The following is a 22723-nucleotide window of genomic DNA, read 5'->3' as shown; positions in this document are numbered from 1 at the left end:
CGCCTTGTCAGTACATTAAGTAAATGGCTCCTTGGCATCGTTTACCGTGTTAGGCATTCATGCACTGAATAGCCACTTCCTAAAAATATCACACCTACGAAGGTAATGATCCCCCGGAGAGTTGGAAGCTGTACATATTCTATAGGCAGCCAATCGCCGCATCATATGCTTCTATGATGGGTCTGTGCAGCTGAACGGAGTCTCCTGCAGGAGTCCCAAGGTTTGCTGCCCTCCGCATCTGCTGGGAAGTCCTGATTATGTATTAGGCAAAGCGGCTTGACAACATCAAGTGCCGCTCCTATTTGGCGGTAGCTCGGTGTTTCGACTCCAAATCTTCATCAGGGAGGTGTCAAGGCTCATTAAGTTGTATTTTGTTGGCATATGTTTTTTCTTAGTAAATGATTGCGCAAATTGCTGATAGCCGCCGTATCTGAAACCATACGCAAGGCAGTGTCTATCTTCAAATACCCTAGGTAGATGAAATTGTCTAGCTCGGTCTTGATTAAGGATCAGTTTTAAGTCGCATTATCACTCAGACCATTTAGTGCGCTATGTATCAAGTCATCTCATCATATACATGTATTATCAATACTGGAATCTGAAGCCATCAGGCCAGAGCCAGTAGAATTTAAAACGCAAATTAAATCGAAGCAACATATATCGCTATCCAATATTGAACTCGCTAGCTCCGGTCGTAAGCATCCTACTCTTACGCATAAGCATGGCTCTCGCCGGCCTTGCTTGATTCTGCTTGTCGCTGTCGCTGTCATCATCATCGTCCTTCTTAGCTCCCTTGACGCCCTTGGCTGTCCTCTTCCCAGCGTCCTTGTTACCCTTTGCCTTCCGGTCTAGGCCAGCACCAATTCCTCCTGGCGGGTCACGTAATCCATAGGCTTTTGCAACATGTCCTAAATGCAACTGAGTAATATCGAAATGAACACGCTCTTCTCGGGTATGTGTCGCATAGGCTCTGATATGTGACTTGAATCCGTTCCTCGCTAGTTCGAGTCGTTTGCTATCGATGAGGAGACGCTGCTCCAGGTGAAGTTGTAAAGTTTCCGCTTTATCGTGATAGGACTGCCCATCTTCGGGTTTAGCTGTTGTTTCCACGGGGAATTCCAGTTTGGTCATCAGGCCCTTTTGCAGCACAGATTCGTATGATAGAGGGGACGGTGAGCCAGAAGCTTTGAGAAGCTCAATGTAGCCTTCCTCTGTACCGGGAAGGAGAAATATGACCGCATCACCCGAGCGTCCAGCTCGCGCTGTTCGTCCAATTCGATGAATGTGATCGGCAAAGCTGAAAGCAGGGTCATATTCAATTACCAGATCAACCGAAGGGATATCTAGACCACGAGACGAGACATCTGTTGTGATGAGAAGAGAGGGAGACTTGCAAGCCGAGAATGATTTCAGTGTTGCCGTTCGTACTGGTTGTGAAAGGGAGCCATGCATCCTGTGCAGCACTACTTCGGGGCTTGCAAGAGAGGTGATGTACGCCGCCTTTGCAACAGTCTTGGAGGTATGTTCTGCATCCTTCGTTGCCGGCTGAGGCACCTCGCCGTTTTCGGGGATTTTAAGAAGTTCGTAGTGGAAGTCGACTGTATCAGCACAGGACATGAATATGATGGCCTTCATGGTGTGACCACGGCGAGAGAACACAGACTTGAGATAGGCCATGAGCGTTACCAGTCTCAACTTGGCAGGTACGATGATGTGTGACTGGTGCAGTTGTGCTGGAGCCTTGTGGACAGCCTGCTCGTCCTTGTTCTCGGCTACAGTCTCAGCACCCTTTTCAGCAGCTAAGAAGGTGGCATCAGCAAGACTCATCTCGCCAAGCTTCTGCACATTCATCTTCATTGTAGCAGAGCAGAGAACAGTGACTCTTCGATCCGGAAGCGGGTCGAGGGAGACTCCAGAGGAAAGAGTTTTAGACAATTCCACCTGCTTAAGCGCATTTATAGCTTTCCTCAGATCTTCTTCGAATCCCAAATCCATCAGTCGATCACCTTCATCGAGGATAAGCCACCTTACAGTGCCCAAATTGAGAGCCTTTGTATTATCGATGTGGTCAGCCAATCTTCCGGGAGTTGCCACCAAGAAGCTGATGCCTTTCCGAAGTCGGGCTTTCTCCGCCTTCTTTGACTCTCCTCCGGTGATGGCTGTAGAAACCAGCCACGGGAATGGCCTGATGAGCTGTTCTAGAACCGTATGTGTTTGTTTTGCAAGTTCGCGAGTTGGTGCGACTATGATAGCAAAAATGCCCGAGTCTCGATGGATTTGCTGCTCGCCGCCCGCGCTAAGGAGGAGAACTCGATGCAATATAGGAAGAAGGTAGGCAAACGTCTTTCCCGAACCCGTTTCAGCTTGGACAAATGCATCTGAGCTGCTAGATAGCATGTGAGGAATGACTTTTTGCTGAATTGCCGTAGGTCGCTCAAGATTCATCTTGCCAAGTGCTTCAACGAGTCGAGAAGATATCGTCAGAGATCCGAAATTAGCAACGGTAAGGAGTGGTGCGTTTGTTGGCTCTGGCTCCTTCCACTCGGCCTCGTCATCGAACGTTGTTTTCTGCTCTGGGTTGAACGAGAACAAGCGGGAAACGACCTGGCGCCCCTTCCCGGGACCTTTATTCTGTCCAGGGGCGTGGCCGTGATCTGCCGCTTTCTTTCGTGGAAAGTCTGTGCGATGTTCTGAATCACCTTCCGTGCGTCTTCCCGGCCCATGGCCATCAACTCTCTGCCTCTTTGCTGATCGCTGGTCATCGTCAAGACCTGATCTCTCGACTGCTGGGCGTGTAGCAAGCTTTGCGCTCTTCTGTGCCCGCTTCCTGTCCCTCCAACTTCCACCGGTGAATTTGACCTGTGGCTTGAGCGGCCCACTGCCCAGCTCAAAATTCATCAGCATTCCATCGTCAGCCATGGTGGGAGTGGCCTCGTCTCGCGGACAGTTGTTCGGTGGGGCTTCAACTTGGAAATGTTCGTCTCCAAAAGAAAAGAGGCAATTGGTTTTTTTGCTTTGCTTTGGAAAAATTCTTATCGATAACAGTAGATAATGCGGCTAGATATCTGCGATAAGATGTGGGTGGGTCTTTGTGGCACAGGAAAAGCTGCGCCAAGAATAGGTACCTAAGTACTGTAGCTGCTCATCGCTCTACGGTAAGCTTCTCGTCAACTCTACTGGATGATCTGGTCCTCTAAATGCACATGATGCCGAGTACCGTATGCACGGGCTTCCTCCCCTTATCGCTCAACTAACATCTGTGTAGAAATATCCTACAACCTAAGCTGTTATCAAGTTCAACTCTTGAGTCATGATGCTGTACCTGACGATGGCTCCGGTAGTGATACTAATGTTTGCGATGATGACCATGCAATTCAAGCTTGCGAGCCGATAGCATTTTACCCGCCTGGGATATAAGGTAATAAAGGCATAGGAGATATTAGATAAGACTCCCTTGAATTTGAATTTGTCTATAATATCAGATCACAATACTATCAATTCTGCGTTTGTGCAGAGACTATCGAGTTCTAATGAGTGAGCAATCGTAGGGAGAGCATTGTTAAGGCCACGGAAATAAGCAGAATACAGCGCCGGCTCGCCTATTAACGGAGAGGCCACCGGGTGTGCGGCGGCCGGGGCGTAGAAAATATGCCGAGCGGCTCGGAGATGCTAGGCCATTGTCCGTAGCATCCGAGCCGTGTGGCAGTACGAGAAATGAGCCTGTTACATGCGGGTGCAGACGGGACAAATTTCGTCAAAGTCCCGGCCATGTGACGGGCTGAGTTTTGGCGCACAGAAGGATCGCAAAGGCTCCACGCTTAGGGAAGCGACAGCGACAGGTTCGTTTTAGGGTTTGCTCCTATGAAGAGACTAACTGCCATAGTGAAAGGTCTCTTCTAGAAACCTCTGGAGAGCGTTCGCATGGTGGCTGTTTGGCAGGCGACTTGAGGCGTTCACTAATAACCATTGCCACTCGATGAAGACGGAAGCATGTGAAGACGCAGATCGACAGCAAAGAAGCATCACCTTCCCGGGAGTTGTCTGACGAGAGACGGTTGATGATTCGTGCGCGTCTAATTCAGAACAGATATCCAAACTTACGAAAGTGCTCGAAAGGGCAATCAATACCTTGACCATAATGCATAATGCCCCGACTCTTTTCGGGCGCTTCGTACTTGGTGGAATTAAACGCCATTGTCGCTAATACCAATACCACACACCCACAATCGCTGGTGTCGGGTTCTCCAAGTGTCCGACACTGCGTCTCTGCCACTCATCCGTGCTAGAATACGGAGACTAATACAGATTGATATGGGATGGGCGTCGCACCTTGCATTGGAGGGTCATCGCGGGTTGCCTATCAAGGACATGTGTCTTATTGCTGCGACGCGCATGCTATGTACGTTTCCAGAGATAGAAACCACGTAATGCTGGTGGGATTCGTCTGAGGGATTAAAGCATTGGTTCACTTTATAGCAAACCTGATTTTCATACGACAAAATTGATGCGAAGTGATATCAGATACCTGCCAGGCACATGCAGACATTGTCGTGTTAATCCCTTGCAGATCATACCCATCACTCATATCAAGCAGCAAAACTGCCTCGGACGGAGACTCAAGGATGCCGGGCTCAGCTTCTCGGTCAACTGGAGGCCCATTTGGCGCATCTCACGGAGCATCTCCAGGGCCCGCCGGCGGTTCCGGCTTCTTCCTTTGGTCCCCACGGGTCGGACAGGGAATCCCAGCGAATGGGAGCCGGTTTGTTCTCGCCGCGGCCAATCAGGGCCGTCGCCAGCTTCGATTACTCTGACAAACTGGGACTTGTGGGACGCGCATGCCTTGCCGCCTTGCCAGAGAAAATTGCATCTCTTTCTTTAGAGATGTGGGCGGGATGAAGCAGTTTTGGGTAAGGCTCGGTGCATGTGTCGTGTGTGAGTTTAGAACCCCAGACTTGGAGAGATAAAATGCGAGTACTGTAATTTGCCTATGACGCACGCGATGGCGACGATGACCCGAAGGAGCACGGATAAGTTTCCTTTGAGTTCTATACCACCTACTAGGTATTCTATATTTGCCTGCGTCTCATTTTACTTGAATGCGTTAATGAGATGAGACTACTAAGCCACGGGGGACGGAGATGTGCGTCTGATGCCGCTTTGTGACTTCCTGTTTCTCTCCATATCCCATATAGACAATGCAGCAGTAGCGGCATCTGCAGGTTATTGATTGCATTGGAGTAAAGACCGTCTGCATTACCAAGCATACATGAAGACGCAGGGAAGAAAAAAATAGCCAGAAAAAAAAATCGACAACTGGAGCCGTATCTGCACTGCACCTCTTTTCAGCCTGAGTCATCTCCACATGCTCGTGCCTTTGAAAGCTCCCGAGTCCACCCTTCCAATTCGCTAGCGTCAAGCACCTGTAGCAGTAGCAGCACTACTGGCATCTTCTAGGCGGCTTAATGCCTCCACTCGCGCTGTTTACGTAGGTGCTGTCGCTGGCCCTTTAGCGGCCTCCTCCATCCTTCACGGCACTTCAGCGCAGCCCTGGCCCGAGAGAATAAGGCCGGCACGGGCCCCCGCCATTTTTTCCCGGCCTTATTTTCTCTCTCTTTTTTTTACATCTCAAGTCAGCGCACACAAACGATCAGGAAAAAAAGAAGATAGTCGAGGCTGGACCCTTTCTTTTCGTCCCAGCCCTTGACTTTCGGTTTTCTTTTTCTTCTTCCATTCTCATCTTCCTTTTTTCTCCCCAACCATTTTTTCAATTTACATAGCGCGTTTGTTTGACGGCTTTCACGGCTGTCAAATGAACCTGCAATCGCCCACTATCTTTTTCTCCCCCGTAAGTCTTGGCCCCGATTTTTGCTTTTGCCTCCCACGCTTCAATGCGATCCGTGTGCGCCGTCACCGAGTTGCACCCGTGATGAGCCCAGGCAAAACATGTATCACCTTTTGTCTCACTCTGTTGTTATTGGGAGTATCCAATTCTCTGCAATATTGAAATACCCCTTTGCAATATCATGCCTCTTTCATCCTCGCACTCCGGTCCCGTGAACTCGCAACTAATCTGCCCGTCTCATAGTCTATACCTCCCGCTATCTAAATGCCCATCTACTCCTCGCTGTACTCGAATTTTATCCGTCAAGGATCTACATTCGCCAAATCCGTTACCGCCCACGGCTACGCACAATCCGTCGTAGCTGCTACTCACCCTCACGTCCTCAACTCACAGAATCGCCCTGTCTTTCGACGACAGCCGAACCGGTCCAGTCGTGCCTCGGCCTTTCCTCTCTATTCTGCCTTCCATAACGAGAAGTTATCATCCGGGCTCCCAGCCGAGCACCGTCATGTCTCGAACCATGGAGGTTTAGATGCCTACTTCGAGGCCCTGCAGAAGCAGCAGGCCGCCGGAGAGGAAGAAGATAACGAGTGGACACAATTCGATTTCCCCAAGCGCATCGAGTGGAAGCCCAATGCGTCATCGGTTCTCGCCGGTGAGAATGGGGTCGAGGTCAGCGCGGAAGCTGCTGAGCAGGCCGCTGCGGCCGAAGCCAACAATGAGATTGTGGAATCTCAACACCTGATGTCGGCGGAAGAAGAGGCAGCTCTTGCACACATCGATGCTGCTCTAGAGAAGGAAATTCAGGCGCGGACTCTCCAAGCGGCTGTCGAAAAAGCTGCCGCTGCAGGTCTCTCCCTTTCTGCCCCTCATTCACGTGCGCGCACACCTGCGCCTGCGGTGGAAACATCGCAAGGCACAGTTCGCATTTCCCGCACGGGCTCCCCGTCTGTTCAAGAGCAATCTCAGTCGTATGCCGAGCATCTAGAGAAGCTGTCGGATGCTGCCCGGTATGCTGAGATCCCAGCCGTTTTCGAGGCCATGCTGGCCACTGGCGTCCAGCCCATTGCCAGTGCCTACAACGCTTTGCTGTTGGCCGCAATCCACCTGCCTAGCCAGCGAAGCGAGGTCGTCTCCAAGGCTCTAGATGTGTATGCCGATATGATGCGCCGGCGAGTGTCCCCTGATGGCCAAACTTTCAACATCCTTGTCAACATGCTTTCTTCGCGTTCTCTCGAGGTCTCAGAAATGAAGTCACTTCTTGAGGAAAAGCGACTGCGATATGGTGGAATGGACGAGCCCGGCAAATTCATGTTTGCCTCACACGAGCTGGAGCACGCCATCTTGTGTGAGGATGAGCGCCTCGATCTGGCTGTCAAGCTGTTTGACATGTCCTTCGACGCTGGCAAAGTTTCGTATTCGGCAGAGACGTATCGACAGCTGATCTCAGCCTGCGCTCAGGTCGGCCGAGTGTCGGATATGCTGCGATTCTATGAGCACATGGAGCTCAGCGAGATCGTTCCTTCAGCCGATGTCTTCCCCACCATGATCACCGCATATGCCAAGTCCGGAAACCTCATCAGCGCTGTGGAGTGCTACAACGAGTACCGTAGCCTGGCCATCTCTCACGATGCCGGAAGCTCTGCGCTCGGCGATCGATTGGACGCCCAAGTGTATGCCTCGGTCATCAACGCCTATGTCATCTCCGATAAGATTGAGGGCGCAATGAAGTTTTTCAAGAAGATAGTGGACGAATATGGCGTCTCCGTTACCGACATGAAAGATGCCTTGGTCGACCTCGGATTTATCAAGGGATTCATCACAAGGGGTGTCTTCCAAGAGGCACTTCAGTGGGCCCAATCTCTTAATGCTAGCGCCCGGGACCAAGCCATGATGAAGATTGCCACGATTGCTGCTGATGGCAACGATGCCACTACAGCGATCGAAGCTTACGCCAACATTCAGGCGGCAAATCTTCAAGACATCGCTACCCCGTCGATTGCTCTTCTCGCCATGAGCGTGCGGCTCGGCGACGTTGCCTCGGCTTCCAAGTACTGGCATGTTCTGTCCAACCCCGAGATGCATGCCACGGCTGCCTTCATTGAGCCTACTGCCATGTACGCCGTTTCACTTATCGGTTCCGGCCAAGTTGCAGAGGGCTTGGCGCAGTCGGAGATGATGTTCCAAAGAATCCGAGCCACCGAGTCCGAAATGCGCCTCCAGCTTGCCGAAGAGATCGATGAGGGTTCCGACTTCATTGCCCGGTACATGGAATCCCGTGGTATTGTGGACACCCGTGAGCTGGCCTCTCAGATGTCGACAGTCCCCTCACAGGCCCATAGCATTTCTCCCTACTTGTCTACCCCCACGGTCTCTAGCTACGAGGACAACTACGACCCATATGCTCACAACACCGACTTCAAGGGCTCCTCTTTGATCGCCGATGACTTGGAAGGTAGCCATGGCCGCAAGGGTCCTCGTCTCAACGAAGCTCTCAACCGATTCCGAAACATGCGACGAGCTGGCAGACACCCCCGGTACATCACGTATGCAAAGCTGATTTCCGCCGCTGCTCGCGAGAGCAAGATGGATCTCTGCCAGGATGTTCTTGCCATGGCTCGCACTGACGTTCCCCCGATTGCTCACAATGCTGTAGTCCGTTATGGCTGGTCTTCGATTCTGGACGCAATGGTTGGCGCTTGCCTGACGCTGGGTAACCGCGGACGGGCTGAGCAGTACCACCAAGAACTGCTTGAAATGGGTGCCACGCCTTCTGCGAACACCTTTGGGCTGTACATCACCACGTTGAAGGATTCCACCAAGACATTTGACGAGGCCTCGGAAGCAGTTCGCATTTTCTTGCGCGCTAAGACCGAGGGTGTCGAGCCTAGTTCTTTCTTGTACAACGCACTGATCGGTAAGCTGGGCAAGGCTCGTCGCATTGATGACTGTCTCTTCTACTTTGCGGAGATGAGGGCGCTTGGCATCAAGCCAACTTCGGTAACATACGGCACCATTGTCAACGCCCTGTGCCGTGTCAGTGACGAGAAGTTTGCGGAAGAGCTCTTTGATGAGATGGAGGCCATGCCCAACTACAAGGCGAGACCGGCACCCTATAACAGCATGATGCAGTTCTTCCTGACGACAAAGCGAGACAAGTCCAAGGTCCTTGCCTATTACAACCGTATGATGTCCAAGGGCATTGCCCCCACCTCTCACACTTACAAGCTTCTGATCGACACGCACGCTACTTTGGAGGCGGTAGACCTGGAGGCCGCTGAACAAGTACTGGAGGAGATGCGCGCGGCTGGCCAGCGACCTGAGTCGGTGCATTATGCGTCGCTCATCCACGCCAGGGGTTGCGTTCTACACGACATGGAAGGCGCACGAAAGGTCTTCGATTCAGTTGTAGAGCAATACCTGGTCCCTGTCAACGCCAGCATCTACCAGGCACTGTTCGAGGCCATGGTAGCCAACCACCGGGTTGCCGAAACGGAGACAGTTCTTGCAGAGATGCGAAGCAAGAAGGTGGAGCTCACGCCCTACATTGCCAACACTCTGATCCATGGTTGGGCCGCAGAGAAGAAGATCGAAAAGGCCCAGGCCATCTACGATGCCGTGCCTCGTGAGAAGCGCGAGCCCAGCACGTATGAGGCCATGACACGAGCCTTCCTTGCAGTCGAGCAGCGAGAGGAAGCAAAGGCAGTCGTGGGAGAGATGCTTACTCGCGGATACCCCAGCGCTGTGGTCAACAAGGTTCTTGAGCTGCTCGGCGGAGGCCAGGAGGCTAGCTTGGAGTGATTTGGTACACACCACATCATACAGCCAACATCTTCTTTTCCAGTTTTGCTACAGCGACGTCTTGTCTCTTGATTTTCTTTGTCTTTTCATTTGTTTTTTGATTTTGTTTTCTCTCATTCGTGTTTTAAGCCTCGACTTGTTTTGATACCCCTTTGGCATGCAGGTTGGACGGTGTTTGTATTGGGGTGTCGTCCTAATATCAGAGGCTCTGCGTGGTGTTTTTGAATTCCATTTCATCCTGTTTTATTCTGTGGCTACAGGATGGCACGGCGTTTTCAGGCGGCGGATGGGTACATGATTTGCATATACAAAAAAAGAAGGCATTTTGGTTAATTGGGTTTTGGGTGATGCGAAAGAAAGGACGGAAGGATTGCGGGCTCTGAGAGCCGCTGATAGACAAATCTCCACTCGGCATAGGCCAAGGCCATGGCCACAACGGTAGTAGCAGAATATTGGGTGTTCTATTGGGATTGTTTGGGATGGTATATAAAGGGTTCAAGGGAATTGTGCCTTTATTACTACTCTACTGGACTGGATTTTCTGCTACCGTGTATCATATCAAAGAAGAAGGAATGGGTATATAAAGGAGAAAGCGCCAAAGGCAGCGAAATGAAACAATGCCTATTGCAAAGCAACGATTTTGTGTCTATCGGTGAAAGAGTGAGAGCTATATGTAAATGCATCGTAGATTCATTATGATTGCTATTAGATTCGCGACAGTGCGAATACGAATACGGGGTGGTTGTTTGCACTCTGTCCTGCGAGGCATTCCTCACGCCCCGCTCCATTTTAGAACCTCAGAAGATTCAAGTCTTCTGTCAGCGTCGACTTCAACGACACAAGCGAGTGAAGAGATTGACCAGTATACATCGGTCATCCTGTTCACATCTTCCTTATCTGATATCTAATAGTCTTTGCCGTTCAATTGAGCGCTTTCTCCTTGCCAGCCTCGTTTCCGCCACCGTTACATCGCCAGAGCCTTGTCAGCTCTTAATATATATAACCTGCATATATATTGCGACGCCAACTCATCTCGCTCATCCTGTATACGCCTCTAATTGCTTAGAGCTCATCTATTTCATCTGTTTCTCTGTTCATTCACCAAAGAAATACACAAAATGCCCACCGCAAACGCCTCCGTCGCCGTCTCTGCGCCAGGCAAAGTCCTCCTAGCTGGCGGCTACCTGGTGCTGGATCGCGCATACACAGGCCTGGTGCTGGGGCTGAGCGCGCGCATCAATGTTATCGCTGGCGAGATCATCACAACCGAGGGCGTTCAGCTCAACGAAATTGTCGTCGACAGCCCGCAGTTCCAAGACGCGCAGTGGCGCTACGGCTACCACCTTGCGCCGGAAAAGGGGGGCATCAAGGTGACCCAGCTGCAGGTGTGAGTATTAATATTATTGTTTTTGCTGCTCCTGCTGTTATTGTTGTTGTTGTTTTCCTTTGCTATTTTTATCGCCGTTTTGGGGTTCACTCTGGTTGAGAAACTCGAGAAGACAGAGGACCCTTTTTGTTTCTGTTCCTTGTTTCTGTTTCTCGGGAATGAAAACGTTGCTCCCGGAAGCGGAACACTAGGGAGAGCAAAACACGACAAGACGTCCCAGTTCCCTCTGGCAATGAGACAAGGTCTCTCAATTCAATTAAAAGGAAATTTCCGTCTCTTCTGCCTGTTCCAAGGCATGCAAAATCCTTCTTGTCCTTGTTCGAAAACGGCCTTGTTTTTGAACTCTACTCTTACTGACATTTGCCGTGTCTTGGTTCCTCATCTCAGCGGCCCCACCATCTCAGCCAACCCCTTCGTTGAGACGACGCTGAGCTACGCCCTCACCTACATCGACGCCGTTGTCTCATCCAAGCGCTCTCACAGCGCCATCAAGTCTTCACGCATCATCATCCTTGCCGACAACGACTACTACTCCCACTCTCACGCTTCCTCGTCTGGCCGGTTCGCCAAGTTCCCCGTCACTCTTCAGGGGGCCAACAAGACTGGCCTCGGCTCCTCCGCCGCTCTCGTCACCTCCCTCACTGCCTCCTTGCTCACTCACTACTTGCCCACCAGCATCTTTGACCTCTCCTCCAAGCAGGGCAAGCAGACGCTTCACAACCTCGCCCAGGCCGCGCACTGTGCCGCCCAGGGCAAGGTCGGCTCGGGCTTCGATGTCGCTGCCGCCGTGTATGGGTCCTGCACCTACCGCAGGTTTTCACCCGCCATCTTGAGTGTGCTGCCCGAGCCCGGAGCCCCTGGATTCAGCGATAAGCTCCTCGCAGTCGTAGATGGCCAAGAGTGGGACGTCGAAGTGCAAGACGATGGTGTCACCGTGCCACCAGGGCTGGTCCTACGCATGTGCGACGTCGATTGCGGCAGCCAAACCGTCAGCATGGTGAAAAAGGTCCTCTCGTGGCGCAGCCAAGACGAGCAGCACTCTACAGGCTTCTGGAACGACCTCCAGTCCAAGAACGAGGACCTGGCTGCCGCGCTCAAGGCCGGCGCCCTCGACCAGCTCCCCACCAAGCTCAGCCAGGTCCGCGAGCTGATCCGTCAGATGGGCCGTGAGAGCGGCGTTCCCATCGAGCCCGACACGCAAACGGAGCTAATCGATGCCGTCAGCGCCCTCGATGGCGTCTACGGCGGCGTCGTGCCTGGTGCTGGCGGCTACGATGCCCTCGCCCTGCTGATGCGGGATGACGACCAGACGCTGGCCAAGGTACAGGACTTCCTGGCCACCTGGAGCCGCGAAAAAGACGCAAAGGTGAGGCTTTTGGGGGTAAAGGGGGAGATGGAAGGGGTTCGCCAGGAGAGCTTGGACGTGTACGACGGGTGGCTATAGCTTGCTTCAGCCCTGGGCGTTGTCGACTTATTCCGCTCTTTGACAGGCGAGGTCTCCTGAGAAGCCGTAGATCACTTTACAACAAAAGAAAGAGGAGGGATATGAAAGGTTCTTTTTTTCTTTTTCATTATTATAATACAGCTCATATGAAAGAAAAAAAGAGGAAGTAAATAGAAGATACCAAATCGATCAACAGACTCTGATCCCTTGGTTGCAGCAGGCAGCTGTATATGGTCCGTGTCATGTTGCACAGGCAAAATCTCATTACACCAAAAACCGTGCCACCCTGAGACAAAAAGCATAGCGAAATGACTCTGGCACACACGGGAGCGAAGTAGCATAATCAAAACAAAAATGCACATATCACTGTATTAAACAATTAATCTCTCTGCTCCTGCGTAACTTTTGCATTACATTAACTAAGTGAGACTTTTCCGCATTAATCCCCCTTTCTGCCTCTCAATCACGTTCATCATTACCAAGGCCATTCCCATATTCGTTTGTTTTTTCTCGTCTAGACCAAACGAAATCGTCATTGTAATATCTATCCTGCCCGTCGCTTGCTAACCGTTCCCGCCCAATCTATCCTGTAAAGCCCATAATTAAGTACCTGTCCAATCCCAAACCGATCCAATCTAGCCAATCTAGCCAATCTGTTTTTGTCCCTTGTTTGCCATGCCCATGAGAAAGAAAGGGAAAAAAAGATGAAAAAGAAAAAGAAAATAAGGAGAGAAATGCATCACTATCCAAAGCAATAACGATAAAAAGTAGTGATAATAGTATCCGTAATGTCCTTAATCATGGATATGATGATATTGTGGTGTTCGTTCATGAGATTTGCATCCAATCATTGAATTAGTTGGGCTGCTGCTGAGTGGCAGAGACAACGGAGAATGGCGAAGGGCTTCGGTAGGGGGAGCGAGAACGGATTGACCGAGGCAGGCTGGCTGTTGGATCGGGGAACATGGAGTCTTCAGCAACACCGATGCGACTAGCGGCAGCCTTTTCTCGAAGGATACAGAGCCTGTGACAAAAATGTATCAGCACAAAAGTTCAGATTAAAAAAGAGACAAATTATCAATGATCAATGGCGTGGTTGTGTCTCGGGGTGCCTTACTCTTCTTGCGAGATGCCGGGGAGCAGAACGGGCTCCTTTTTGAGACCAAACGGCCCAGACTGGAAAACAAGTGTTAGTCAAAAACTCGTGTAAATAATGAAACATGGCAAATGGACATACAATTTCCAGCCCACGTTTCTGCTTCCGCCTGCCATGACGCAGAGCCGCCTGCATGCGCTCATAGAGAGTCCTGACATTGTTCTTGAGACGCATCTCGGAAGTGGCGTAAGTCGTGTTGGAACACCCGCCAATGCTCTCCGTCTCCAGGTTGATCAGAGAAACACTTCTCGGCAAATTCGCCATCGCTCGAGGCGAAGGCAATTGATTGACTGGATGAAATTGGGGAACGAGATGAAAAATGATAAAAATAGCAAGAAATCGAAAAGCAAGATGCAATAGAGAGTGAATGCTTTTGAGATGAAGAAAGAAAGAGAAAAGATGAAGCCAAGATGATGGCTGACGTCGACGACGGTGGCTGTTTGTTGAAGTGCGCTGACAGAAATTTGTTGACACAAAAAAAAATGAAGGTAAAGATAATAAAAGTATCGTCTGAGTTTTTTTCTTTTTTCTCTCCCCTGTCTTTCTTTTTCTTCTAGATGCTGTTGGGTGATAAATTGATGTTGGTAAAACGAATTAAGTCGGGTTGGTGAAGATACGAGCGGCTGGGCCCCGACGGTGTAGCCTTTATTAATGAGAGAATTCAAGATGAACAAACAATTAAATACGGCTATTGCTGCAAACTGCCGAAAGCGAACTGCAAGGCAAGACAAGTGGAAGGGAAAAATAAAATAAAATTAAAAGAGTGAATGCGGACTGCCGTCGGACGGACAAGGGGGGAGAAAAGAGTGTGTGGGCTGGTGAAGCTCCTAAGCTGCCTAGATGCAGAATGAATGGAGGCGTCCGGCTTGAGATTCACAGGCTCAGCACGTTTCCGACGGAAGCGGTGCTGGCCATATATATATAACACATCACATCGGCAGCTATGCGTGTCTCAGCACCGTTATTCGATAACCCTTCGGTCGGTGCCGCTTTTGGGCCTTTGTCGAATGGGGTTTCATTAAACAACACGCGCCCGCGCAGACTGCGACAACACTAGGAGAGGTGCAGAGGTTGTCTCACATGCCGGCTTGGAACAAGACCTGTGCATTTGCCCAAGGCCTAATATGGAATGTGCGAGACCTGAATGGGCATTCCAGATGCTGTTACCTGTTACCCTCACGCAAGAAGCCGTATGCCGTTACATTCGTCAGGGTAATGAGCCTGTCGGTAGGCGAGAAGCACAACCACGACAACGAGGCCATCATGCCACGGGCGGAGCATGGCGGAGCAACGAACGGACGTGCACGGCCATTGTTTGCTTCCTTTTTGTACAGAACGAATGGGGTCAACGGCGGCTTGGCCGATTCGTTCGCGGCCTCCTTGCCTTGGCGACGAATTCTTGTTTCATCTCATCATCTCACACGGTTGCATTAGAGACTGGAACCCGTTCGTCTTTGAATTGGATTTAGGGTTGGCGGGCGGTGGAGACGCCTTTCATGCAGAACGAAAATGTGAGTCTGAGATGCTGCGGTGACCCTTCACGAGAAAACGAACGATAAAACCTGGGACCCTTGTCCGATAGACCATCCTCGCATTATTCGTCGCAGGCGAACCAATCACAAGCCCCACGGCTCCGACGCTCAAAGGAGCTCAAAGGGAGATCTCTCGCTAATCTTTGGGGCTGGTGCGGAGGCACAGCTGGCACTAGGTTCATTGGGTGATAGTATTGAACGCTCTTTTCTTTCTTTCTTTATGTATGTAACTCTTCTAAATTGATCAGTACCACAAGGCGTCGTTTGACGCTTATTTCGGATAGTCCTTGATGTGAAAGCTCTTGGACTTGACAAATGCGTCAAAGCCAAACTTGCCAAGTGTCTGACCTCTTCCCGAGTTCTTCCATCCCGTCCACGCAAGGTCCTATATTGTTGGTCGTACAGTTAGCACACTGGGGCCGTTCATCAAAGCATTTTATTTTCTTGATTGCTTGATTGCTAGGGTTGTGACCCGGTCGGGTGCAATATGACCACGGGCCAACAAGGGAGCAAGGGGGGATGGTGTTGTTAGGGTGCACGCGCCGTGAACGTGAACTTACCGGACTGGGGAAATCGCAGCGGTTGACAAAGACAGTACCAGCATCAACCTGCTCTGAAAGCGCGTAGCCTCGATCCACATCCTTGGTCCAGATGCTAGCCGTGAGCCCAAACTCGCTATCGTTCATCAGCTTCACGGCCTCATCGTCACCCTTTACCTTCATGACCGGAATCACAGGCCCAAATGTCTCTTCCGTCATGACAGTCATTGTGTGATCCACATCAGTCAACAGGGTTGGTTTCACAAAGTTGCCCTTGGGCGGGGGGTTATCGAAGCTTTCGTTTTCCGGCGTAGCATCCTTGGCTCCCTTTTTCAAGGCGTCCTGAATGTGCGACTCTATTGTTTCCTTGGAACGCTTAGAGATGACGGGTCCTACATGAGTCGACTTGTCAAACGGATCTCCAAGCTTGTATCCCTTGAGCACCTTTTGAACGGCCGTGACAAAGGCATCGTGCACATTTTCATGCACGTAGATGCGTTCAAGGGAGCAGCAGCTTTGGCCAGAGTTGAAGATGGCACCGTCAACAATCTCCTCAGCAGCCCAATCGATATCTACATCATCTCTGATGTATGCGGGATCTTTGCCACCCAATTCGAGGCTCACGTTGACAATCCTGTCGGCCGCAGCCTTTTGCACGGCAAGACCGCCGGCAACGGACCCCGTGAAACAGACCAGGGCAATCTTGGGATCTCGCACAATGGTTTCCATGACACTAGGGGAGCCGCAGTGGAAATATTGCAAAACTCCATCGGGCAAGCCGGCCTCGGAAAATAGCTTGGCCACTTGTTCCACAATAGTTGGTGTTTGCGGTGATGGCTTCAATATCACGCTGTTTCCAGCCAGGATTGCGGGAATCAACGCATTGATGAGAATCAAATAAGGATACTTGAGACACGGATACGTTAATTTTAAAAGAGAAAAATTTACGCGATTAATAGTGGCTAGTGCGAGAGACGGGATTACTTACATTCCAGGCGAAGATGATGAGAACAGGGCCAACGGGTGCTCTTCGGATGAAGCGTTTGAACCCTTTCTCAGGCTCACCCTCGACATCCTGTAAAACTGTAGAGCTAAGTTTGAGGAGATACTCTGCCCTCTTGATGGCAGTGGTGACTTCTTTTGCCGTATAAGCGATGGGTCGACCCATCTGGGTGGTCAGTTCCAGGGCGAGGTCATCCTGGCGTTTATCCAATGCGTCGAGGAATTTCCGGACAATGTCTTGCCTTTCCTTGAGGGTCGTGTTGCGAAATTTCAGAAAAGCTTCAGTGGCGACCTTGGGGAGCAGTTCCAGATCGGCAGGGGAGGCGCCATTGCGGGTGATGACAATCTCGTTGGTATTTGGAGAGATTGTGTTGATCACCTCGACAGACATGGTGGACTTCGTGAGAGTGTACTTCTTGAGACGGTTTTATCTGATGAAGCAGCTTTACAGGGGAAACACTCGTGAAATTATTGAAGGTATGAAGTCGGTATGGAGATGATAGGGAGAGGGGAAATGGTGATACTGGTCCACTGGTCTGAAGAGCCGTTCTTGCCCGTCCGTCATTATTTGCCCCACGTCACCGATATCGTTGCCCCGCCATACATCAGGCAGTATGAGTGCCCCCATACTAATGATGGTAGCCTTGCCTAGACATTACTTTGGTGGCTAATTGTACGTAAGAGAGCTCCGTCGAGGGATCGGAGTCAGGACAACAGATTAGCAGGCAATTAGTTAGGTACAAAGTTTCTTTCCACGTGAGAGGGAGGTTTGGATGTAAATTTCTAAGCCATTAATTGGACAATATAGGTTAATAGGCATTGCCGCCTAGATACACTAATGAGGAGCCCCCAAATATCGACCTACAAATTCCAAAAAAAGACCTACAACTAAGCCTATTTGAGTAACCAAATTTCCACTTTTTCTGCAAGTTTGGGAAAGAGAATCCACAAATAAGTAGCTAAGTACTTTTACATGAGAGTGAGTACACTATATATATTCCATGTGAGTGCTAAATTTTTTTATTTTTAAATTCGCTTCGTATATTTATGTATTAGCGTAATGTCATGAAATTCCTTTTTGAAAAAAATATTATTCCTATGTTGAAGTTATGTGCGAGCATCTGCTTTGCGGAGGTCCTGTACTTGTACTCCACTTTTACTAGGGATACATCATGTAGGTCGTTTTTTGGAATTTGTAGGTCGATATTTGGGGGCTCACTAATGAGAGCATTGCTGGATTCGTTAATACGCTGTGCCCCGGTACTGCAATACTACAATCTCTTATCGCGATAAGGATTGGAACTTTTTTTTTTTTTGTTGCGACAACATCTGAGCTCCGAGCCAAGTTGCGCATACGATACGACATAGTGCTCTGCAAATCACACATCATGGCTGCGACAAGGGCCAACGAGTTTCTGGATGCATCCGACAGCGAAGACGAACGCTTTAATGGATATGAGTCAGATGATGAAGTAAAGAAGGGCGGCCGCGGTCCCAAACGGCGAAAGATTAGCAGCGACGATGAGGAAGACGACGATGTCGAAGCTAGCGACAAGGAGCAAGATGCGAGTGACAGAGACGAGAGGCACCCAGAATCGACCAAACAAGATGAAGAAGACGACAAAACTGGCGCCGATAGCGGCAAGAAGAAAGCCAAGAAGCTAAGAACCAAAGATTTGCCTGGTGTTGCCCGACCCTTGACGAAGAAGAACCTTGTTGCGACAGAGGAAGCCATCAAAAAATCCGGCGTGGTCTACATTTCACGTGTGCCACCATTCATGAAGCCTAATAAACTACGTTCACTTCTTGCTCCATACGGAGAAATCAACAGGATATTCCTCGCCCCCGAAGATCCAGTCGCACGAGCAAGGCGCGTCAAAGGAGGCGGCAACAAGAAAAAGACTTTTACCGAGGGCTGGGTCGAGTTTATCAAGAAGAAGGATGCAAAGGCTGTGTGTGAGCTTCTAAACGCACGGCCAATCGGTGGAAAGAAAGGGAGCTACTACCACGACGATATATGGAACCTGTTGTATCTCAATGGTTTCAAATGGCACAATCTGACGGAGCAGATTGCCGCCGAGGATGCTGAGAGGTCGAGTCGCATGAGGGCTGAAATTAGCAAGACGACGCGGGAGAACAAGCTGTTCGTCCGCAATGTGGAGAGAGCCAAGATGCTGGACGGCATGGAAGCAAAGGCAAAGGCGAAGAAGAGGAAGGCGAGCGATGCAGCAGAAAATGAGGAACCAAGGGAGAGCGTACGGACATTTAAGCAGATTTCCAAGATCAACAAGGGCGGAGATACCAGCGAGCAACCAGAGCGTGTGCCAGAGCGTGTGAGCAGAGTGTTGAGCAAGATTTTTTAATTTTTTTTTTTTTTTTTTTTTTTTCTTTTTGTATAATTACTTGTTACTACATGCGTCTGCCTAATCTAGGGCATTGAAACTGAATTGGAACAATTATCAAAGAGGCCCTGATGTCCGTCATCCTGTTACCGGTTTAGTTGCATGCCCACGCGACTGACTCATATGTCGCACATATTTTCACGCCGCTACTACGGATAAGGCAATAAATTCTGCGACGGCAAATCTAGCGATAAGCTCATGGAAGACCGCTTATCAAGCAGCGGGGCAAAATATTTTTCGACTTCCTCGTAGATATTGTATCAGAGGGACCCCATTCTGATAAAATCATCTACCATAACACATACCAACATCACCATCGGCAATATCAAGCAAAATGTCTATGGATCTTGATGACGCCATTTCTATTGCACCTATATCGCAGCAGGCGACGGCGGCAACGTAAGTGATTTTCTCCCAGTTTCTCAGCTTTTTTCTAGTCGGAAGAATGTTGCTATTCTACTTCAATTTTCTTCTTTGCGGCTGCCCCTCCACAAACATCCATGAATGACTGCATAGACTGACAATATCCAACACAGAATCCTCTGTCACAACTGCGGCGCCCCGATCGACGGAACAACAGCTACAGGCGCTGCCTGCTACGACTGTATCAAGTTGACCAACGACATTTCCCAGGGAATCCAGCGAGAGGCCACCATCCAGCAATGCAGAGACTGCGAGAGATGGCTCCTGCCACCCTCAAGTTGGATCGCCGCCATGCCTGAGTCCCGCGAACTCCTAGCTCTCTGCCTCAAGAAGCTGAGGGGCCTGAATAAAGTGCGAATCGTCGATGCGAGCTTCATCTGGACCGAGCCCCATTCCCGAAGAGTCAAGGTCAAGTTGACCGTCCAAGATTCCGTCCAGCAGGGAGTACTGCTGCAGCAGAGCTTCGAGGTCGTATATGTTGTGGCGACTCAACAGTGTCCCGAGTGCCAGAAGAGTTTCACCCCCAACCACTGGAGAGCTTGCGTCCAAGTCCGACAGAAGGTCTTGCACAAGAGGACGTTCCACTTCCTGGAGCAGCTTATCTTGAAGCATGGCGCGCACAAAGAGACCCTCAACATTAAGGAAGCCAAGGATGGCATCGATTTCTTCTTTTCCGTGCGAAATCAGGCGGAGAAGTTTGTCGACTTCCTCAACTCAGTCGTTCCCGTCAAAGTCAAGTCTTCACAAGAGCTGATCTCTATGGATACCCATACGTCAAAAAAATCATACAAATTCACATTTTCCGCCGAAATTGTCCCCGTATGCAGAGATGACCTGGTTGCGCTGCCCATAAAGCTTGCGAAACAGGCTAGCAACATCTCACCCCTCGTCCTTTGCCACAAGATTGGTACAGCGGTCTACCTCATGGACCCTCAGACCCTCCAAACAGCGGAAGTAAGTGCGTCCATTTACTGGCGCGCCCCATTTACAGCTCTCGCCGACGCCATGGAGTTGGTCGAGTTCATCGTCATGGATATTGAGCCTACCCCTACTCGAAAGGGCAAGTGGGTGCTTGCCGAGGCAACGGTTGCTCGTGCTTCCGATCTGGGTGTCAATGATAGGACATACTTTACCAGAACACATCTGGGAAACCTGTTACAGCCAGGTGACTCAGCGATGGGCTATATGTTGAGCGGCACCAACTTCAACAATCCCGAATTTGATGCGATAGAGGACTCCAACACATACTCATCAATCGTCCCTGATGTGGTGTTGGTGAAGAAACACTACCCCAACCGCAGGAGGAACCGTCGCCGCAACTGGAAGCTCAAGCGCATGGATAAGGATGAGGGTGAGCTCCTGCCAAAGAAGGCAGACCAGGAGCGTATGGATAAGGAGTACGAGATGTTCTTGCGTGATGTCGAGGAAGATGAAGAGCTGCGTGCGGCTTTGGCGCTTTACAAGAATCCCAAGCAGGCAAACGAGGATGAGATGAGCATAGCGGAGACGGACGAGGATGGAGACGATGGCGTGCCAGGGGTGAATATGGACGAGCTGCTAGATGACTTTGATGAGCTCACAATGCAGGATAATTAGAGTAGTGTAGGGGCTTATGAAACTTACCGCAATGAGATTAACGACGTCACGTTTGGCTCTCAATGAAAAGTGCGCATGTGCCCGAAGCAGTAATATGATTCCGCTGTGATCTCCCGTAATTTTTTATGAGTAAACGATGTGTCCAGTGCTGGGGCTAGATGTCTATAAGAATGTAGGGATAGAGCTCAAATCGATCGTCTTTGATTCGTCTTTGACTTCACTCTTTGTACCCGGTCGTCTGGACTGCTCTCGGGATTTCTTCCTGCTCATCCTACGCTCGTGCAAGCCAAACAGATCATCATCCAAGTCGTCATCCACATTGTAGACACTGGGTGGCTGATTGTCGGCTTTGGTTCGAGAAGAATCTGGACGAGGAATTCCCTTGGGAAGTTCTGTGGCGCGTGAAGATATATCTTGAGGGTTTGAGTTGGAGGTACGAGGATGCTGGGAGATGTTTCTACTCTGTGTAGTAGTTGATTTTGGATTGGCGGGCAAGTCGAGCTTGACCCTCTTAGATGATGACACCAATGGTGGCAATGACGGTGATTTTTCACGGCTTCGATGGTCTTGCTGTGGTGACGACTTGCTTGAATACCCAGCGGCCGCTCTCGTCCTAGAGGAAGAAGATGAAGCATTCGCCGCAGGTATAATTGTCCTTCCCTCTCGTCTCGGCGCCTCCATCAATCCTCGTAGACCCGTCGCCCACGGCGACCTTTGTTCATCCTCCTTTGCTTTGTGGTCATCACCATCATCACCACTCTCAGCTTCCAGCGCTTTACGCCGCTTCATAGAATTCTGAGCTGCTTCACTCCTCTGTCGTGCCCTGGCTGTCGGCACCGCACTTGCCACGACGGGACGCTCAATCTCGCTGATAGTAGCCGCGTTTTGGGCCTTGGCGAGGGCCTTGAGGCGATCGTATTCTGCTCGGTGAAGGTGCGCGGTGAAGCGCTGGGCCATGTGCAGAAACTCATCATCGACCATTCTGAATTTGTCGTCATTGAGCGGTCCTGGAATCATGAACCTGAGATGAAGGGAATTTGTTAGTTGAGTACCTATGGACAAGAGATGTGTGTGCATGTTGAACCGATGTTTGAACTATGCAATCATCAAGATCATCAAGGTGGTGCAAATGTACTCTTCATGAGGCCTCTCTGGTGGAGGCGAAGTAGATGGACTTCGGATAGGGTCTGAAATAATAACTGTCAGTTGACAAAACCACCAATTCCAATGATTGTTTTCTTTATCTGGGTGAGATGGGATGAGATTTATCTTCCTCTTCGTACCGGAATCCAAAACGCGCCGAACATGTCTGCGTGACACGGGCGTTCGTAAAACATCCTGATTCTCATATTTCCGCGCAGGAGGTAACTTGGGGCTTTGGGCTTTTGTATTTCTTGCGCTATTGCTTGATGAGGACTCAGAATCTCTTTTCCAAGGCAATTTTCTTGTCATGGCTGCTTGAGGTTTGGCATGTGTAATTCAGAAAGTTGGAGATGGTTGATAGTTTAGCGTTTGGTGCCTGCAGTTAGTGTCCTATAAGTCTCTTACTGAGCGCAACCTGCCAACACCCCGCAGAATTGGATGGTACTAGATGATCTT

At 50.2% G+C, this 22723-nt stretch overlaps 8 protein-coding genes across 8 annotated transcripts; 4 read left to right on the top strand and 4 right to left on the bottom strand.

Moving 5' to 3' along the window:
* Window positions 1–663: 663 nt before the first annotated feature.
* Window positions 664–2919, bottom strand: M431DRAFT_72405 (hypothetical protein; the record flags this gene model as incomplete). Its single annotated transcript, XM_024922023.1, has 1 exon — window positions 664–2919. The coding sequence occupies one exon, from the start codon at window positions 2917–2919 to the stop codon at window positions 664–666; it is 2256 nt and encodes a 751-aa protein (XP_024780468.1).
* A 3187-nt stretch (window positions 2920–6106) lies between these two features.
* On the top strand, window positions 6107–9643 carry M431DRAFT_489566 (hypothetical protein; the record flags this gene model as incomplete). Its single annotated transcript, XM_024916696.1, has 1 exon — window positions 6107–9643. The coding sequence occupies one exon, from the start codon at window positions 6107–6109 to the stop codon at window positions 9641–9643; it is 3537 nt and encodes a 1178-aa protein (XP_024780467.1).
* Window positions 9644–10447: 804 nt separating this feature from the next.
* On the top strand, window positions 10448–12834 carry M431DRAFT_502949 (hypothetical protein). The gene is made up of 2 exons (XM_024918240.1): window positions 10448–11030; window positions 11418–12834. The coding sequence occupies exons 1-2, from the start codon at window positions 10762–10764 to the stop codon at window positions 12472–12474; spliced, it is 1326 nt and encodes a 441-aa protein (XP_024780466.1). The 5' UTR covers window positions 10448–10761; the 3' UTR covers window positions 12475–12834.
* A 124-nt stretch (window positions 12835–12958) lies between these two features.
* M431DRAFT_502948 (hypothetical protein) lies at window positions 12959–14159 on the bottom strand. Its single transcript, XM_024918239.1, has 3 exons — window positions 13712–14159; window positions 13592–13650; window positions 12959–13498 (listed from the first exon to the last, which is right to left on the bottom strand). The coding sequence occupies exons 1-3, from the start codon at window positions 13892–13894 to the stop codon at window positions 13330–13332; spliced, it is 411 nt and encodes a 136-aa protein (XP_024780465.1). The 5' UTR covers window positions 13895–14159; the 3' UTR covers window positions 12959–13329.
* A 1274-nt stretch (window positions 14160–15433) lies between these two features.
* M431DRAFT_71038 (hypothetical protein) lies at window positions 15434–17094 on the bottom strand (the record flags this gene model as incomplete). The annotated part of the gene is made up of 3 exons (XM_024921846.1): window positions 15434–15547; window positions 15723–16607; window positions 16690–17094. 3 exons carry the CDS (start codon window positions 17092–17094, stop codon window positions 15434–15436), a joined length of 1404 nt encoding a protein of 467 aa, XP_024780464.1.
* Window positions 17095–18091: 997 nt separating this feature from the next.
* M431DRAFT_71512 (hypothetical protein) lies at window positions 18092–19066 on the top strand (the record flags this gene model as incomplete). Its single annotated transcript, XM_024921910.1, has 1 exon — window positions 18092–19066. The coding sequence occupies one exon, from the start codon at window positions 18092–18094 to the stop codon at window positions 19064–19066; it is 975 nt and encodes a 324-aa protein (XP_024780463.1).
* Window positions 19067–19367: 301 nt separating this feature from the next.
* Window positions 19368–21208, top strand: M431DRAFT_515223 (hypothetical protein). The gene is made up of 2 exons (XM_024920269.1): window positions 19368–19504; window positions 19642–21208. Exons 1-2 carry the CDS (start codon window positions 19440–19442, stop codon window positions 21122–21124), a joined length of 1548 nt encoding a protein of 515 aa, XP_024780462.1. The 5' UTR covers window positions 19368–19439; the 3' UTR covers window positions 21125–21208.
* Window positions 21209–21286: 78 nt separating this feature from the next.
* Window positions 21287–22576, bottom strand: M431DRAFT_489560 (hypothetical protein; the record flags this gene model as incomplete). Its single annotated transcript, XM_024916695.1, has 3 exons — window positions 21287–22145; window positions 22260–22311; window positions 22408–22576. The coding sequence occupies 3 exons, from the start codon at window positions 22574–22576 to the stop codon at window positions 21287–21289; spliced, it is 1080 nt and encodes a 359-aa protein (XP_024780461.1).
* Window positions 22577–22723: the final 147 nt, after the last annotated feature.

This window comes from Trichoderma harzianum (assembly GCF_003025095.1).
Source record: "Trichoderma harzianum CBS 226.95 unplaced genomic scaffold M431scaffold_1, whole genome shotgun sequence".
NCBI lineage: Eukaryota > Fungi > Ascomycota > Sordariomycetes > Hypocreales > Hypocreaceae > Trichoderma > Trichoderma harzianum.
This window is presented reverse-complemented; position numbering and strand designations above follow the sequence as displayed.

Bases quoted from the DNA above. Each gene is read 5' to 3' on its own strand.
- M431DRAFT_502949 (XM_024918240.1), top strand. From the start codon at position 10,762: ATGCCCACCGCAAACGCCTCCGTCGCCGTCTCTGCGCCAGGCAAAGTC. The intron at 11,031-11,417 runs GTGAGTATTAAT...TCCTCATCTCAG, and splicing joins AAGGTGACCCAGCTGCAGGT to CGGCCCCACCATCTCAGCCA.
- M431DRAFT_502948 (XM_024918239.1), bottom strand. From the start codon at position 13,894: ATGGCGAATTTGCCGAGAAGTGTTTCTCTGATCAACCTGGAGACGGAG. The intron at 13,651-13,711 runs GTATGTCCATTT...CTTGTTTTCCAG, and splicing joins AGAAACGTGGGCTGGAAATT to TCTGGGCCGTTTGGTCTCAA. The intron at 13,499-13,591 runs GTAAGGCACCCC...TTTTTGTCACAG, and splicing joins CCCGGCATCTCGCAAGAAGA to GCTCTGTATCCTTCGAGAAA.
- M431DRAFT_515223 (XM_024920269.1), top strand. From the start codon at position 19,440: ATGTCTATGGATCTTGATGACGCCATTTCTATTGCACCTATATCGCAG. The intron at 19,505-19,641 runs GTAAGTGATTTT...TATCCAACACAG, and splicing joins CAGCAGGCGACGGCGGCAAC to AATCCTCTGTCACAACTGCG.